The 19,360-nt window shown below is 47.1% G+C and overlaps 1 protein-coding gene across 1 annotated transcript in view; it reads left to right on the forward strand.

Moving 5' to 3' along the window:
- Positions 1-18,968, forward strand: part of LOC134949253 (cytochrome P450 2F2-like) — a 178,445-nt gene extending 159,477 nt beyond the window's left edge. Inside the window, exons 7-10 of the mRNA XM_063937733.1 lie at positions 10,169-10,310; positions 10,393-10,577; positions 10,670-10,811; positions 15,338-18,968. Of these exons, the coding sequence (XP_063793803.1) occupies positions 10,169-10,310; positions 10,393-10,577; positions 10,670-10,811; positions 15,338-15,531 (663 nt within the window). The 3' untranslated portion in view covers positions 15,532-18,968. The remainder of the gene's footprint in view (positions 1-10,168; positions 10,311-10,392; positions 10,578-10,669; positions 10,812-15,337) is intronic.
- The last annotated feature ends 392 nt before the right edge of the window (positions 18,969-19,360 follow it).

The raw sequence follows: 19,360 nt of genomic DNA on the forward strand, positions 1-19,360 counted from the left end.
CACCAAGGTCGCTGTGTGACTAAGCTAAGCGACCCAAGTGGCCGACACAAACACCTGGCCCATCTAGGAGTGGCACTGCAGTGTCAGGCAGGATGGCCCTTCCAAAAAATACTCCCCAAACAGCACATGATGCAAAGAAAAAAAGAGGCGCTCCAAGGTGGCTGTGTGACTAAGCTAAGCGACACAAGTGGCCGACACAAACACCTGGCCCATCTAGGAGTGGCACTGCAGTGTCAATCAAGACAGGATGGCCCTTCCAAAAAATACTCCCCAAACAGCACATGATGCAAAGAAAAAAAGAGGTGCACCAAGGTGGCTGTGTGACTAAGCTAAGCGACCCAAGTGGCCGACACAAACACCTGGTCCATCTAGGTGTGGCACTGCAGTGTCAATCAAGACAGGATGGCCCTTCCAAAAAATACTCCCCCAAACAGCACATGATGCAAAGAAAAAAAGAGGCGCACCAAGGTGGCTGTGTGACTAAGCTAAGCGACACAAGTGGCCGACACAAACACCTGGCCCATCTAGGAGTGGCACTGCAGTGTCAATCAAGACAGGATGGCCCTTCCAAAAAATACTCCCCAAACAGCACATGATGCAAAGAAAAAAAGAGGTGCACCAAGGTGGCTGTGTGACTATGCTAAGCGACCCAAGTGGCCGACACAAACACCTGGCCCATCTAGGAGTGGCACTGCAGTGTCAGGCAGGATGGCCCTTCCAAAAAATACTCCCCAAACAGCACATGATGCAAAGAAAAAAAGAGGCGCACCAAGGTGGCTGTGTGACTAAGCTAAGCGACACAAGTGGCCGACACAAACACCTGGCCCATCTAGGAGTGGCACTGCAGTGTCAATCAAGACAGGATGGCCCATCCAAAAAATACTCACCAAACAGCACATGATGCAAAGAAAAAAAGAGGCGCACCAAGGTGGCTGTGTGACTAAGCAAAGCGACCCAAGTGGCCGACACAAAACACCTGGCCCATCTAGGAGTGGCACTGCAGTGTCACGCAGGATGGCCCTTCCAAAAAATACTCCCCAAACAGCACATGATGCAAAGAAAAAAAGAGGCGCACCAAGGTGGCTGTGTGACTAAGCTAAGCGACACAAGTGGCCGACACAAACACCTGGCCCATCTAGGAGTGGCACTGCAGTGTCAATCAAGACAGGATGGCCCTTCCAAAAAATACTACCCAAACAGCACATGATGCAAAGAAAAAAAGAGGCGCACCAAGGTGGCTGTGTGACTAAGCTAAGCGACACAAGTGGCCGACACAAACACCTGGCCCATCTAGGAGTGGCACTGCAGTGTCAATCAAGACAGGATGGCCCTTCCAAAAAATACTACCCAAACAGCACATGATGCAAAGAAAAAAAGAGGCGCACCAAGGTGGCTGTGTGACTAAGCTAAGCGACACAAGTGGCCGACACAAACACCTGGCCCATCTAGGAGTGGCACTGCAGTGTCAATCAAGACAGGATGGCCCTTCCAAAATATTGTCCCCAAACAGTGATTTTGAAGAATGCACAGTTCTTTGCTGTGCTTTTGCCATCTTAAGTCTTTTCTTTTTTCTAGCGAGAGGATGAGTGCTTCCATCCTCATTTGAAGCTGAACCACTAGCCATGAACATAGGCCAGGGCCTCAGCCGTTCCTTGCCACTCCGTGTCGTAAATGGCATATTGGCAAGTTTACGCTTCTCATCAGACGCTTTTAATTTTGATTTTTGGGTCATTTTACTGAACTTTTGTGTTTTGGATTTTACATGCTCTCTTCTATGACATTGGGCATCAGCCTTGGCAGACGACGTTGATGGCATTTCATAGTCTCGCCATGACTAGTGGCAGCAGCTTCAGCACGAGGTGGAAGTGGATCTTGATCTTTCCCTTTAACCTCCACATTTTTGTTCTCCATTTTTTAATGTGTGGAATTATATGCCAGTATCAATAGCAATGGCCTATTACTATATTTACTGCGCACAGCTAAAAGGCACCACAGGTATACAATGTAGATGGATGGATACTAGTATACTTTATGGATGATGAGTGACGACACAGAGGTAGGTACACAGCAGTGGCCTACCGTACTGCTATATACAGTATACTGGACCTGGTAGACACTGTCAGCGAACTGCTAAACTAGTCTAAGAAAAAGGCACCACAGGTATACAATGTAGATGGATGGATACTAGTATACTTTATGGATGACGAGTGATGACACAGAGGTAGGTACACAGCAGTGGCCCACCGTACTGCTATATACAGTATACTGGACCTGGTGGACACTGTCAGCAAACTGCTAAACTAGTCTAAAAAAAAGGCACCACAGGTATACAATGTAGATGGATGGATACTAGTATACTTTATGGATGACGAGTGACAACACAGAGGTAGGTACACAGCATTGGCCTACCGTACTGCTATATACAGTATACTGGACCTGGTGGACACTGTCAGCGAACTGCTAAACTAGTCTAAAAAAAAGGCACCACAGGTATACAATGTAGATGGATGGATACTAGTATACTTTATGGATGACGAGTGACGACACAGAGGTAGGTACACAGCAGTGGCCTACCGTACTGCTATATACAGTATACTGGACCTGGTGGACACTGTTAACGAACTGCTAAACTAGTCTAAAAAAAAGGCACCACAGGTATACAATGTAGATGGATGAATACTAGTATACTTTATGGATGACGAGTGACAACACAGAGGTAGGTACACAGCAGTGGCCTACCGTACTGCTATATACAGTATACTGGACCTGGTGGACACTGTCAGCGAACTGCTAAACTAGTCTAAAAAAAAGGCACCACAGGTATACAATGTAGATGGATGGATGGATACTAGTATACTTTATGGATGACGAGTGACGACACAGAGGTAGGTACACAGCAGTGGCCTACCGTACTGCTATATACAGTGTACTGGACCTGGTGGACACTGTCAGCGAACTGCTAAACTAGTCTAAAAAAAAAGGCACCACAGGTATACAATGTAGATGGATGGATACTAGTATACTTTATGGATGACGAGTGACGACACAGAGGTAGGTACACAGCAGTGGCCTACCGTACTGCTATATACAGTATATACTGGACCTGGTGGACACTGTCAGCAAACTGCTAAACTAAAATGCACCACAGGTATAGGAATGTAGATGGATAGTATACTTAATGGATGACGACACAGAGGTAGTTACAGCAGTGCACTCTGCACTGTACTCCTCCTATATATAATAATAATTATACTGGTGATCCCCAGTCCCCACAATAAAGCAGCACACTGAGCACAGATATGGTATGGAGCGTTTTTTTCAGGCAGAGAACGGATAAAAAAAACTAAACTCTGCACTGTACTCCTCCTAACAGCTGCTCCCCAATCCTCCCCACAATTATAGTAATAAACAAGCACAAGCAATCAAATCAACTGTCTTCTGACTTCTACTAAACGGAGAGGACGCCAGCCACGTCCTCTCCCTATCATCTCCAATGCACGTGTGAAAATGGCGGCGACGCGCGGCTGCTTATAGAATCCGAATCTCGCGAGAATCGGACAGCGGGATGATGATGTTCAGGCGCGCTTGGGTTAGCCGAGCAAGGCGGGAGGATCCGAGTCTGCTCGGACCCGTGTTAAAAAGGTAAAGCTCGGGGGGGTTTGGTTTCTCGGAAACCGAACCCGCTCATCACTAGAAATTATGCATATTCCTTATGAAATAAATTAATACTGTATATATAATAAATGCAGTGTTATATTTACAATCACTATTTCATACATGAATCTCACAACTGGGTGACTAAACTCTGATACAGTAAGTCTCCGACTTCAATATTTACCTGAGGAAATGTAGCCTTATAATTATGGGAACTAGGACTAAAAACTAGAGATGAGCGGGTTCGGTTCGTCAAGATCCGAATCCCCAAAACTTCACCTATTTTACACGGGTCCGAGGCAGCCTCGGATCTTCCCGCCTTGCTCGGTTAACCAGATAGCGGCCGAACGTCATCATCCCGCTGTCGGATTCTCGCGAGATTCGTATTCTATATAAAGAGCCGCGCGTCACCGCCCTTTTTCACTCGTGCATTGGAGATTGGGGGTCATTCCGACCCGATCGCTCACTGCAGTTTGTCGCAGCGCAGCGATTGGGTCGGAACTGCGCATGCTCCGGCGCCGCAGTGCGCCGTCGCATGGCAGCTTTCGTTACTTAGTGATCGCCTCTGAGACAGAGGCGGTCGCTAGGCGGGAGGGAGCTGAACGTCGGCGTCAAGCCTTCGTTTAGGGGGAGCGGTCCGGCCAACGCAGGCGTGGTCCGACCGTTGGGGGGGGGGGCCGTGGCGGCTGTGTGACATGTCACGCAGCCGCTGCAGCCAGCGGGAGCGACAAACAACTCCCGGCCAGCCACAGGAGCTGCGCTGGCTGGGAGTTACTCCTCAAATACAAAGGCATCGGCTCTGTGCGATGCTTTTGTATTTGTGCGGGGGGCCGGCACTGACATGCGGGGTGGACTAGCCCTGTGCTGGGCATCCCCCCGCATGTCTGAGTTAACGATCGTAGCTGTGCTAAATTTAGCACAGCTATGATCAACTAGGAATGACCCCCATTGAAAGGAGAGGACGTGGCTACGTTCTCTGCCTGAAAAGCTCCATATCTGTGCTCAGTGTGCAGCAAATATCTGTGCTCAGTGTGCTGCAAATATCTATGCTCAGTGTGCTGCATTTGGTGACCAACAGTATATAGTTGTACAGTACAGTAGGCCATTGCTGTATCTTGCAGCTTTGTGTCACTGCAAGTATCCATTCCATATCTGTGCTGCATTTTTGTGAGCAGTATATATAGTAGTACAGTGCAGCATTTTGGTGACCAACAGTATATAGTTGTACAGTACAGTAGGCCATTGCTGTATCTTGCAGCTCCGTGTAACTGCAAGTATCCATTCCATATATGTGCTGCATTTTTGTGAGCAGTATATATAGTAGTACAGTGCAGCATTTTGGTGACCAACAGTATATAGTTGTACAGTACAGTAGGCCATTGCTGTATCTTGCAGCTCTGTGTCACTGCAAGTATCCATTCCATATCTGTGCTGCATTTTTGTGAGCAGTATATATAGTAGTACAGTGCAGCATTTTGGTGACCAACAGTATATAGTTGTACAGTACAGTAGGCAATTGCTGTATCTTGCAGCTCTGTGTCACTGCAAGAATCCATTCCATATCTGTGCTGCATTTTTGTGAGCAGTATATATAGTAGTACAGTGCAGCATTTTGGTGACCAACAGTATATAGTTGTACAGTACAGTAGGCAATTGCTGTATCTTGCAGCTCTGTGTCACTGCAAGTATCCATTCCATATCTGTGCTGCATTTTTTTTGAGCAGTATATATAGTAGTACAGTGCAGCATTTTGGTGACCAACAGTATATAGTTGGACAGTACAGTAGGCCATTGCTGTATCTTGCAGCTCCATGTCACTGCAAGTATCCATTCCATATCTGTGCTGCATTTTTGTGAGCAGTATATATAGTAGTACAGTGCAGCATTTTGGTGACCAACAGTATATAGTTGTACAGTACAGTAGGCCATTGCTATTGATATAATAATATTATTGGCATATAATTCCATACATTAAAAAATGGAGAACAAAAATGTGGAAGGTGAAATAGGGAAAGATCAAGATCCACTTCCACCTTGTGCTGAATCTGCTGCCACTAGTCATGGCAGAGACTATTCAATGCCATCAACATCGTCTGCCAAGGCCGATGCCCAATGTCATAGTACAGAGTATGTAAAATCCAAAAAACTAAAGTTCAGTAAAATGACCCAAAAATCTAAATTAAAAGCGTCTGAGGAGAAGCATAAACTTGCCAATATGCCATTTACGACACGGAGTGGCTAGCAACGGCTGAGGCCCTGGCCTATGTTCATGGCTAGTGGTTCAGCTTCACATGAGGATGGAAGCACTCATCCTCCTGCTAGAAAAATGAAAAGAGTTAAGATGGCAAAAGTAAAGCAAAGAACTGTGCGTTCTTCTAAATCACAAATCCCCAAGGAGAGTCCAATTGTGTCGGTTGTGATGCCTGACCTTCCCAACACTGGACGGGAAGAGTTGGCTCCTTCCACCATTTGCACGCCCCCTGGAAGTGCTGGAAGGAGCACCCACAGTCCAGTTCCTGATAGTCAAATTGAAGATGTCACTGTTGAAGTACACCAGGATGAGGATATGGGTGTTGCTGGCGCTGAAGAGGAAATTGACTAGGAGGATTATGATGGTGAGGTGGTTTGTTTAAGTCAGGCACCCGGGGAGACACCTGTTGTACGTGGGATGAATAAGGCCATTGACATGCCTGTTCAAAATACCAAAAATATCACCTCGTCGGTGTGGAATTATTTCAACAGAAATGCGGACAATTGGTGTCAAGCCGTGTGTTGCCTTTGTCAAGCTGTAATAAGTAGGGGTAAGGACGTTAACCACCTAGGAACATCCTCCCTTATACGTCACCTGGAGCGCATTCATCAGAAGTCATTTACAAGTTCAAAAACTTTGGGTGACAGCGGAAGCATTCCACTGACAACTAAATCCCTTCTTCCTCTTGTACCCAAGCTCCCAGTGCAAACCACACCACCAACTCCCTCAGTGTGAATTTCCTCCTTAGACAGGAACGCCAATAGTCCTGCAGGCCATGTCACTGGCAAGTCTGACGAGTCCTCTCCTGACTGGGATTCCTCCAATGGATCCTTCAGTGTAACGCCTACTGCTGCTGGCGCTGCTGGGAGTCGATCGTCATCCCAGAGGGGAAGTCGGAAGACCACTTGTACTACTTCCAGTAAGCAATTGACTGTCCAACAGTCCTTTGCGAGGAAGATGAAATATCACAGTAGTCATCCTGTTGCAAAGCGGATAACTCAGGCCTTGGCATCTGTGTTGGTGTTAGACATGCGTCCGGTATCCGACTTTAGTTCACAGGGACTTTAAGAATTTATTGAGGTAGTGTGTCCCCGGTACCAAATACCATCTAGGTTCCACTTCTCTAGGCAGGCGATACCGAGAATGTACACAGACGTCAGAAAAAGAGTCACCAGTGTCCTAAAAAATGCAGTTGTACCCAATGTCCACTTAACCACGGACATGTGGACAAGTGGAGCAGGGCAGATTCAGGACTATATGACTGTGACAGCCCACAGGGTAGATGTATTGCTTCCCGCAGCAACAACAGCAGCAGCGGCACAAGTAGCAGCATCTCGCAAATGCCAACTCGTTCCTAGGCAGGCTACGCTTTGTATCACCGCTTTACCATAAGAGGCACACAGCTGACAACCTCTTACGGAAACTGAGGACCATCATCGCAGATTGGCTTACCCCAATTGGACTCTCCAGGGGATTTGTGGCATCAGACAACGCCACCTATATTGTGCGTGCATTACATGTGGGCAAATTCCAGCACGTCCCATGTTTTGCACATACATTGAATTTAGTGGTGCACAATTTTTTACAAAACGACAGGGGCGTGCAAGAGATGCTGTCGGTGGCCCGAAGAATTGCGGGCCACTTTCAGCATTCAGCCACCGCGCGCCGAAGTCTGGAGCACCAGCAAACACTCCTGAACCTGCCCCGCCATCATCTGAAGCAAGAGGTGGTAACGAGGTGGAATTCAACCCTCTATATGCTTCAGAGGATGGAGGAGCAGCAAAAGGCCATTCAAGCCTATACATCTGCCTACAATATAGGCAAAGTAGGGGGACTGCACCTGACTCAAGCGCAGTGGAGAATGATTTCAATGTTATGCAAGGTTCTGCAACCCTTTGAACTTGCCACACGTGAAGTCAGTTCAGACACTGCCAGCCTGAGTCAGGTCATTCCCCTCATCAGGCTTTTGCAGAAGCAGCTGGAGAGATTGAAGGAGGAGCTAAAACGGAGCGATTCCGCTAGGCATGTGGGACTTGTGGATGGAGCCCTTAATTCTCTTAACCAGGATTCACGGGTGGTCAATCTGTTGAAATCAGAGCACTACATTTTGGCCACCATGCTCGATCCTAGATTTAAAGCCTACATTGTATCTCTCTTTCCGGCAGACAGAAGTATGCAGAGGCTCAAAAACCTGCTGGTGAGACACTTGTCAACTCAAGCGGAACGTGACCCGTAAACAGCCCCTCCTTCACATTCTCCCACAACTGGGGCTGCGAGGAAAAGGCTAAGAATTCCGAGCACACCCGCTGGCGGTGATGCAGGGCAGTCTGGAGCGAGTGCCAAAATCTGGTCCGGACTGAAGGACCTGCCAACGATTACTGACATGTCGTCTACTGTCACTGCATATGATTCTGTCACCATTGAAAGAATGGTGGAGGATTATATGAGTGACAGCATCCAAGTAGACACGTCAGACAGTCCGTACGTATACTGGCAGGAAAAAGAGGCAATTTGGAGGCTCTTGCATAAACTGGCTTTATTTTACATAAGTTGCCCCCCTCCAGTGTGTACTCCGAAAGAGTGTTTAGTGCAGCCGGTCACCTTGTCAGCGATCGGCGTACGAGGTTACTTCCACAAAATGTGGAGAAGATGATGTTTATCAAAATGAATTATAATCAATTCCTCCGTGGAGACATTCACCAGCAATTGCCTCCAGAAAGTACACAGGGACCTGAGATGGTGGATTCCAGTGGGGATGAATTAATACTCTGTGAGGAGGGGGATGTACACAGTGAAAGGGGTGAGGAATCGGAGGATGATGATGAGGTGGACATCTTGCCTCTGTAGAGCCAGTTTGAGTAAGGAGAGATTGATTGCTTCTTTTTTTGGTGGGGGCCCAAACCAACCAGTCATTTCAGCCACAGTCATGTGGCAGACCCTGTGGCTGAAATTATGGGTTTGTTAAAGTGTGCATGTCTTGTTTATACAACATAAGGGTGGGTGGGAGGGCCCAAGGACAATTCCATCTTGCACTTCTTCTTTTTTTTTTATTTTTGCATCATGTGATGTTTGGGGACTATTTTTTTAAGTACCATCCTGTCTGACACTGCAGTGCCACTCCTAGATGGGCCAGGTGTTTGTGCCGCCCACTTGGGTCGCTTAGCTTAGTCATCCAGCGACCTCGGTGCAAATTTTAGGACTAAAAATAGTATTGTAAGGTGTGAGGTGTTCAGAATAGACTGGAAATTATTGGAAATTATGGTTATTGAGGTTAATAATACTGTAGGATCAAAATTACCCCCAAATTCTATGATTTAAGCTATTTTTGAGGGGTTTTTGAAAAAAAACCCCACCCGAATCCAAAACACACCCGAATCCGACCAAAAATTTTCAGGGAGGTTTTGCCAAAATGCATCCGAATCCAAAACACGGCCGCGGAACCGAATCCAAAATCAAAACACAAAACCCGAAAAATTTCCGGTGCACATCTCTACTAAAAACTGATTCAAACTGTCATTTGACAGTCCAGGTTCTGAGTATCTCTACATATGTATTTAAATAGAGATTAATAAAATACCTATTGTGTTCAAACTAATCCTGAACTTTGAATCAAGTTATCTTGGCGCAGTTAATACCACAAGCAAAACAGTAATAACAAGTGGACATCGCTTTTTAAATCTTTATCACACTCTTCAGTTTCTTAAGCACATATTTTATTTGTATGTCTGTGTTAGTCTGATTTTAAGCTATAATTTTTGCTGCTCTACCCGACACAACTGTGACTTTTCACAAGATATTATATACTGACGATAATAAAAGTTAAGTTTTAAATAATTAGTCTTCTATGTGCGCCTATCATACAGTACTTTTTCTTTCTCCTTTATTTGATATCATTAATCTGTACCTCAAATTAGGGGCTAACACTGGGACAGATGTATTAAGCCTGGAGACGGCATAAGGAAGTGATAAACCAGTGATAAGTGCAAGGTGATAAATGCACCAGCCAATCAGCTCCTAACTGTTAATTTACATATTGGAGCTGATTGGCCGGTGCATTTATCACCTTGCATTTATCACTGGTTTATCACTTCCTTGTGCCTTCTCCAGTTTAATACATCTGCCCCACTGTTTTGTATTGTAGGGTATACCTAGTAATAATTCCTGACATTCCTTAACACTCTATAGAACTCCTATTAATCTATGTAAATCATTTGTATGTCCTCTTTTTCCCCAAAAAAATCTAAATTACTTTTCCTACTTCAGGAAGAGAAGATCAATGGCAGCTACTATAACCACAACGCATTGTTGATGAACACCATGATTTTGATTGTTGCTGGAACTGAAACAGTAGCCAATACACTGTGTTTCCTCTTTTTACTTCTCTTGAAACACCCCAATGTAGCAGGTAAGTACCAAGTACATGATAGGATCTCTCACATAAGAATGTGTTTCTTGATATATTGATAGGTAATATTCTATCTCCACAGAGAAAGTCTACCAAGAGATAGATGATGTCATTGGTTGCCGTTCTCCAAATTATGAGGACAGACATAATATGCCTTATACTGAAGCATTCATACATGAGGTTCAGAGATATGCTAATGTAGGTCCAATAGGTCTTCCACGTGAGCTGATCATGGACACTATGATTCGTAATTATATATTCCGTAAGGTAAATGTTAGGTTTTTTTTAATAAAATCGGATACAGGAAATGAAATACTAAAAATTGCTAATGAAAGTCTTCTAATTTTTCACACTTACAGGGAACCATGTTCCTCACACTACTGGCAGGTGTACACTATGACAAGACCCAGTTCAATAACCCAGAGGATTTTAATCCAAACAACTTTCTGGATGAACATGGAAAGTTTAAGAACAACAATGCCCTGATGCCATTTTCAGCAGGTGAGGCAATGGTAATTAAATAAAACTAGGTGCTTCATCGCGCCCTACGGGCGCTCTTCACACCGTCGCAAGGGGCTACGCCCCCTTAACCCTTGCATGCCTTTCTGGGGTTCAATATTTGTATTGTATGGAGTATTACCTGCATTCCTTTGTTAGTGGTTAAATATTGCACAATGAAAGGGCGTGCGATGGTGAAGGAGGCGCAGCCCCTTGCGACGGCATGAACAGCACCTACAGGGCACGATGTACAGAATGTAGCGGGTGCGGGGGGGACTGCGGATGGGGGAGGGTGTCTGTAGATGCTGCGGGTGGAGGAGGGGGCGGAAGCGGGGGAGGGTCCGGATGGGGAAGGGTCGGGAGGTGCTGCGGATGGGGGAGGGGCAGAGGAGTGGGGGCTGCAGATGGGGGAGGGGTCCAGAGGCACTGCAGGTGGGGGAGGGGCAGGGGTGCTACGGGTGGGAGAGGGGCAGGTGCGGGATGTTGCGGATGGGTGAAGGGTTTCGGAGGTGCTGTGGGATGGAAGGGGCGGGGGTGCCGGGGGTGGGGTAGGGGGTCCGGAGGCACCATGGGTGGGGGAAGAGCAGGTACAGGTGGTGCGGCGGATGGGGAAGGGGGTCTCGAAGCGCTGCAGGTGGTGGAGGGGCAGGTGTGGGGGTGCCGTGGGTGGGGGAGATGAGGGGTGGGGGAGTGGGGGACCACGGATTGAGGAGGGTGTCTGCAGATGCTGTGGGTGGAGGGGGGGCAGGTGTGGGGGGAAAGATATATGGGGGGTGGATGGTGGAGGGGGCCTGGAGGTGCTGTGGGTGGTGGAGAGGCGGGGGAGTGGGAGCCGCGGGTAGTGTAGGGGGTCTGGAGGCACAGCGTGGGGGGAGGGGTGCCGCATGTGGTGGAGGGGAAGGTGTGGTGCATTGGGGAGGGGTCTGGAGGCGCTGCGGGTACTGTACCTGCCAAAAAGGTAGTTGGAGGGTATGCAGTAACAGGGCCAGGACAGGGGTGACAGGGCCAGGACAGGGGTGACAGGGCCAGGACAGGGGTTATGGGGCCAGGACAGGGGCGACGGGGCCAGGACAGAAATAACAGGGATAGGATAGGGGTGACATGGCCAGGGTAGGAGCGGCAGGACCAGGACAGGGGTGACAGGGCCAGTATAGGGTTGACAGGGCAAGCACAGGGGTGACAGGGCCAGGGTAGGGGTAACAGGGCCAGCATAAGGGTGACAGGGCCAGGATAAGGGTGAAAGGGCCAGGATAAGGGTGAAAGGGCCAGGATAAGGGTGACAGGGCAAGGCCAGGGTTGACAGGGACATGACAGAACACAGGGCACGGGAGAGATTGGTATTAGGGACAGAACAGTGGTGACAGACAGATGTGTCTTACCGGAGTCACTGCTGCTGGCTGCTGCTGTTCCACTCCAACCTGTTGGGATCTGCTGCTGGTGGAGACTTGGCATGGCTGACTCTCTCAGGCTGGAGTCCTGCTTCCTCTGCCCGCCCACATCCCTCCCCCCACTCCTCAGTCACACACCGCGGACCTCGCGCGGCTGCCGGGCACTGTGGTAAGGGTAGACTGGGAGTGACTGGTTAGCCCCCGGGAGACGTTGCTGCTGGAGGGAGGAGGGGGTCATAGCATGCACGTGGCATGGACCTCGCGGCTGCCGGGCACTGTGGTAAGGGTAGACTAGGAGTGACTGGTTAGCCCCCGGGAGACGCTGCTGCTGGAGGGAGGAGGGGGTCATAGCATGCACGCGGCATGGACCTCGCGGCTGCCGGGCACTGTGGAAAGGGGATACTGGGAGTGACTGGTTAGCCCCCAGGAGACGCTGTGGCTGGAGGGAGGAGGGGGACGGAGCCTGCAAGCAGCTCGGACTTCTGCAGCACTGCCCGCCGGCTAAAGTGTGTGAAGGAGCTGGGCGCACCTCACTGCGGGCGGCAGCGCTGCAGCTAGCGGTGGGGTTGCCGGGGCTGGAGATAACAGAGGCAGTACGGAAACTGTACAGCGGCAGGTGCCCCACAAAACTTCAGCTAAGAAGCGTAGAATGTGCCAGAAAGTGACGCTCCTCCGCGCCAGAGAGCACCTGCTGAGTATGCTGATGTGGGGGGGTCAAGCACAGTGAGCCGATGCCCGTCTGTCTGTACAGCTTACCCCCTCACACACCCCCATACCACCCAACTGTCCCAATTTTCGTGGGACAGTCCCATTTTTTTGGGTCTGTCCCGCTGTCCCACCAGTGGCCCGCAGTGTCCCCCGGTGCGGGGGGGGGAGGGGGGGCAGTTGGGAAGCTCCTGAACTCGCTGCTCTGCTTAGCAGAGCAGCGGTGAATAGATGCGCACAGCGTCTATTTAGGGGAGACAGGAGGAGAGGGGGCATCAGGGGGTACGGATTAAGGGGGGGTTCTGGCAGCAGAGCCGGATTAAGGGGGGAGGGCCAGGGGGTACGTACCGTGGGCCCCACAGTTTTAGGGCCCCCCCGGCTGGAGTAGCTCTGTCCCAGCTCTGAAGCTCCCCCGTCCTGCCAGCAACAGCAGCAGCATTGTGCTACAGTCAGCACACTCTTCTGCGTGTAGGCAGGTCTGTGGTGTTGCAGGGTCCCTGCTTTCTTCTGCCTGTGCGGGTGTGTAGGGGGGAGCGACCACCCTCTCTGAATTTACCCCTAGCTGAGGGGCCAAAATCCCATGGAAAAAAAAATCTCCGGAATTTGCATAAGGGAGCGTGGCCACGCGGCCGCGATTAGGCCACGCCCCCAAACCCACAGCAGGCACAGCAATGAGATAGGGCCCCCCTGTCTCAAGTGCCCTGGGCCCCCCAGACTCATAATCTGCCTCTGGGGGCATGCCAGCAGCTCACAGAGCGCTGGCCATACCCCCTCACTGACGAAAACGGGGGCCCTCCCGTGAAGCCACGCCCCTTTTCATTGGTCATGCCCCCTTTTCGCCGCGCGTGTGTCCCTCCTGCCTGAAGAAAGCTGGGAGGTATGCACCCCTGCCTGTGCCATGCCCATACCATCTGCTTCTGCTCCTAGTCTCCTATAGATTTGGCCAGATCTGTGACTCATTTGACTAACTCCGCCCAGTGTTGTGACTCCGCCCAGCATTAGCAAATTAGTCACACAGTCACAGATCTGGGCTATTATATAGGAGATGGTTGAAAATAGATGCAAAAGGAATGTCTGCAGTAGCATCGTGAGTACCCAATTGAAAAAGGTCTAGGGTAATTATCTCACAACAGTTGCTAAATGTACCATTTGTATTAGAAGTCAGCGGTCAACAGGGTGACATGCTGCAGAGAATGCCAAAAGAATTAGAAGTGTACAGTGTCCTTTACCTAGAACAGGCAAAAACGATTGATCACTTTAGTCAGTAAGGTCACTACACTGTCATTTATGGGCCTAATTCAGACTTGTATGCTAAACCAATGGTAAGCATACAAGTCCAATGCTGGTGATACTCTGCATGTGCAGGACCTGTTCTGAGCACATACATAATGGGTCCTGTATCCTTGGAGCAGTGCCCCCTAAGTCCCAGCCTGATTTACAGGCTGAGGGCGTTTGGGGGCAGAGAAGGGGCAGGGACTATATCCGTTCCTCAAAATGGAGATGTGAAGTCTCCATTTTGTGGGCGTGCCAAGGTCAGCGCTTGCATCTGGCGATGCAGATTTACTGACACCAGTTGCGGATCTGAAACGGAAATCTGAGTAACCAGAAGCTTACTCAGATGATCGATAGTCACACAGAGTGATCCAGTGGTGCATCTTGAGATGCTACAGTGTATCACGGAAGCAGTCAGGAGGCGTCTATTTACACCAGATGCCTCTTGCTGCATTAGCATATTAGCTGTACGGTAATACACAGCCGCTTCCTTGTGGCTGTGCAATAGTGTAGAACTCTGAATCAGGCCCTATATCAGCTACAGTTTATCCTGATTTTTAAAAAAAGTAATAATTTTCAACTTCACTGAAATTTTTCCAGACCCTTTCATTAAGTAGAAGGTCATCACGTAAATTACATGCACCATGACCTTATCAATGGGCTCAGGCTCCCTGGTTTTACAGTTTTAAACACTAAGCTTATAGGCTTGACAATTTGAGTCTTGGATGTCCAGTATGACTTTATATGTACTTGATCACATAGCAGCTTTACATGGCTCTCACTAGCACCACTCTTGGCCTTGTGTATCTCTTGATAGTAGCTCTTGTCTCTACAATCAGTGTTTTTGGCTTAGAATACTTATGCTCCACTGCTAGACAGATTAAGGTCTATAAAGATGGGTTTGAACTTGCATTGTACTCAGACATAAGTCATCTTTAAAGACAACTCAGAGCTTGAGTTGGGAAAGACATCAGACTACTTGAAACTTTAAAACCTCTAGAACTCTAGTCTACTGCAGGACTTAAGAGGGACTTTTTTATAAATCCCACTACAGGATGCCATGAAAATATTTAATTATATGGGCTGCAGTGTTCTAATTGGGGCTTAGTCCAAGGGGCTTAAACTAATGTGTAACATCTTTTGTCTCCACCTTCTCTTTTTCAGGCAAGAGAATTTGTCCTGGAATGAGCCTGGCCACTATGGAAATTTTCTTGTATGTCACCACAATGCTTCAGAACTTTACTATCAAGTCAATGGTGCCCCTTGAAGAGATCTCAATTGCTCCAGTGGGAGTGGGGATTGTACAGATCGCTCCAAACTATGAATTTTGCCTCTTACCTCGTTCATTTTCCCAATAATAAATGAATCATTTTGCTTGAGAAAGTGGCCCATGATCTGCAAAACGTAATCGATGGAAGGGGGTATGGGCAGAAAAGTAGTACATTATCTGTTAGTTTTCTTGAAGGGAGTATTGTATGCAAATTTTAGTTGGCTTCTTGGCTTGGCCAGAGGAAAGAATTATGATATTGCAACTATTGCAATGTATATTCTTAGTTTAGTTTTGGAAAATCCGTAGCCTGTCAAGGCATGTATGACATAATTTAGATGGACCTATATCTGTACAAAGGTAAGAGTAGCTGTACGCACAGTTTAATTTTATTTTTATTTTATTTTTGGAATGGGAGTTTGTTTACCATAAAATTGAAAACATTCTATATAATTGCGCATTTATCTTTTATTTATTTTTTCATCTTTTATTTCTTTTTACTACAGTATATCTCTTTGTTATAGCAGTGGAATAGATGTAAATAATAAGATAAAGGACCACATGTATTAAGCCTTAACAAGAAATAAAGTGGACATGCATAAAGAGTGATATATGGCCAGCCAATCAGCTCCCAACTGTCATTTTTCAAACACAGCCTGTGACATGGCAGAAAGGAAGCTGATTGGCTGGTCGTTATTCACTCTTTATCCATCTCCACTTTATCTCTTGTTAAGGATTAATGCATTTGAGCCAAAATGTACAAATGTACATTTTGAAATGTAAAACATACTGTACGGTACTAGTTATTGGAGATTTGCTCGATTATAACCAGTGCTTTCAAATCTTGTGAAATGTCAAGATAGCATTGCCTACCACTGGCATGAAACAGGACTGGACAGTTTTTTTTAATTGTTCAGTCATCTTCCTACTGTAGGATTCATGAGCCTGGGGGTAAATTTACTATGCCACATGTTTGTGTTTTCCTGCAATTTTACATCAGATTTGCATCTGTTTTACATCAGATTACTACAGCAGAGGCAAATATCATATACATTTGCAGGAACAATCCATCTCTGAATGACAATAGATTATCAGACCAACTATTCATGATTGTTGTGATAGAAGAATAGATAACTCCCGGGTTTAGAATCCGTGGCAAAGCTGATGGCAAACCAACCCAAATAAAAGACCTGTGTCGGGTGGCCCCCAAACAAGGAAGCCAATACTGGGATCCTGCTCAAAATGGGTGTGTGGCTTCACAGGTAGAGATATGATCTGGTGCCATATGCCCCACCCATTTTGGGGGGTGTCCAGCACACCCAGAGATACTGGTTTAACCCAGGCTCTCCTCACACTCTAAACAGATGGCATGCTCCTGGGCATACCCCCCAGAGCAAAAAATGGGTGAGTAGCGTGCTGCAAGGCTATCCCTCTACTCACAATGGTCTGCCCCACTAACCATGAAGCTTCTCCACCTCCAAAATAATTAACCAGTCCTGTGTTTCTGAGCCTAGGTTGGTATTGGAAAATAACCAGCACTTAGCTGGACTATCTGGGACAACTGATAGCACAGGGTCCAACTGCCATAATGGAAACCAGCTCCAAACTGGTCAAGCCATGGTTGCAATTCCTAGGGAAGTGGGAGCTGCCCAAACAATGGAGTGTCCTCCCTACTCCCCAATGGCAACCTGCCCTGGGCTTTCAGCTCAGAGCTTTTCTTGGCACACTCGTGTCTTTGGGTGCAAAGGCAATAGTGTCATTAAAAGGTTAAATAATATTGTTCTTTATAGTTAGACTATTGGTGCCAGCAAGGCTGCCTGGGCATGATGGCACTAGTCAAACTGTGGGGGAGGGAAGCACCTCCTCCAAAGATGTGTAGCAGTGTCCTGATTGACTGTATAGAGAACTTTAAGGTATTTCTGTACACTTATAATTTTTTCAGAGGTTGGTCTCCTGTGTGGGACGCTGCTACACATCTTCAGATGAGACACTAGATTACACCTACCACTACTGAATTATTGTAGAGTTGGAAGGCTGTAGAATAGGAAAGCTGCAGGAGCATTGAACATCACACACCCCTTACATTGTGGCTACAGCACCTTCTGAGAACAACCAAGCACCCAAGGACAACACCCCTAATGCTACAGTTTATGCTAAATCAGCATACTGTAGATACAGGAAGCCAGGGGAGCTCCAAGCACTGCACTCATCTTGGCGGTGAAGGAAAGGAACCACGAGAATATGACTTTGTTAGGCTTTTAGACTGAATACCACACACTGTTGACATCCACCCTCCACCCTCCCATTATCGGTCCCTACAGCCTAATAATGCCCATCTATTTAGTACAGTGGCACATATTCCCACAGGCCTGCTACCAACTTTAAGTGGACAAAAATGTTTTTTTACTATAGATTTTTTCAAGTATCAAGTGTGTTTTCTATGATTATCTGTAATTTTTTATGGATTTATTACCAAAGACAATCACAAGTATATATTTCTGTGTAGAATCATTTATATTTTACCATGTTTGTATTTATTTATTTTCTTTTATGTATTGACTGCATGTGTTTTATCTGTTTTAATACATTTTATAATTTCATTAGTCCTATATTCACTGTATTGGTTGGTTTTTAGCACTGTTACACATTTATTACTTTTGCGCTGAATTCAGAGAGACCAAACTCATACCTTCAGTGAGGAGATAAGTGACTACTATAAAATACATTTAAAAACATCTCCCTATGAAATTCCTGGGACTTTGACCCTAGTAGAAAGCTAGACCCAGGCTGTCCTGGCAAATTACTGGGTCCAAATGACTGACACAACAATTTGTTCTTTTGTCTGAAAGGGTTATAAATTGTAATATAGATACAATAACTGAAAGATTTAACATAAAGATTTAGTATTTCTAATGAAGGCTTTTCTCTGTCATTCAGCAACTTTGTATAAATTATAGTTTAGTAACTGCTGAGGGGCTTACAGGCAATTGCAAAGCCTAACTGCACCTTTTCATCCTTCCCTGCACACTGAATTTAGGTAAAAGTAGTTAATCCAGAGATAAGTGGCAGGGCCGGTTCGAGTCCTCTCTGCGCCCCGGGCAGGAAATGGGGGCGTGACTTAACACAGGGGGCGTGGTCAGTTACGCCCCCTGTACAGTAGTAGCGCCGCTTAAATGCTGAGCGGTGCGCGATGACGTCATCGCGCACCGCACAACAAAAGGTCCTCTCCACGAAGGGAAACTAGATGCGTAGCATCTAGTTCCCTTCACAGGGGACACAGCCGCAAAGCTGGGGGACACAGCGGGCAGCGGAGGGCACAGCAGTGGCGGATCTTGCCATGGTGCGGCGCCCTCCGGAAGGCGGCGCCCCGGGCAAAAGTCCTGCTTGCCCGTGGCAAGATCCGCTACTGATAAGTGGTATAACTTGTAAACCATTTTGAAAAATATATATGACTCATGTGGGAACATAAAATTATTTAGTGTCTTCGTGAAAAAGGAGGTTGTGTTTAATAAAAGGTCATTCATTAAACTCACTGCTGATTGTTTGGATGTAAACTGGACATCTTTAAGTTGTGATTTCCTTGTTAAACAAGAAAGGCTGTATACACTCAGTGTATAGAGCTAGGTAAGTGGGGTTACCTTTAGTGCCTCCAGTCACCTCGGGATTTCTGTACACGTATATCTGCGTTCCTGAGGGGTAATTCAGAGTTGATTGCAGCAGCAAATTTGTTAGCAGTTGGTCTGCAATTTAGATTTCAGTTTGAACACACCCCACCCAAATCTTACTCTCTCTGCACGTTATATCAGCTCCCCCATAAAGTGCACATGGGGGTCATTCCGAGTTGATCGATCGCTAGCAACTTTTTGCAGCACTGCAGTCAGGTTAAAACTCATCAAAACTGCGCATGCATATGCACCGCG

Source organism: Pseudophryne corroboree, chromosome 8 (assembly GCF_028390025.1).
Source record: "Pseudophryne corroboree isolate aPseCor3 chromosome 8, aPseCor3.hap2, whole genome shotgun sequence".
In the NCBI taxonomy this organism is placed as follows: Eukaryota; Metazoa; Chordata; class Amphibia; order Anura; family Myobatrachidae; genus Pseudophryne; species Pseudophryne corroboree.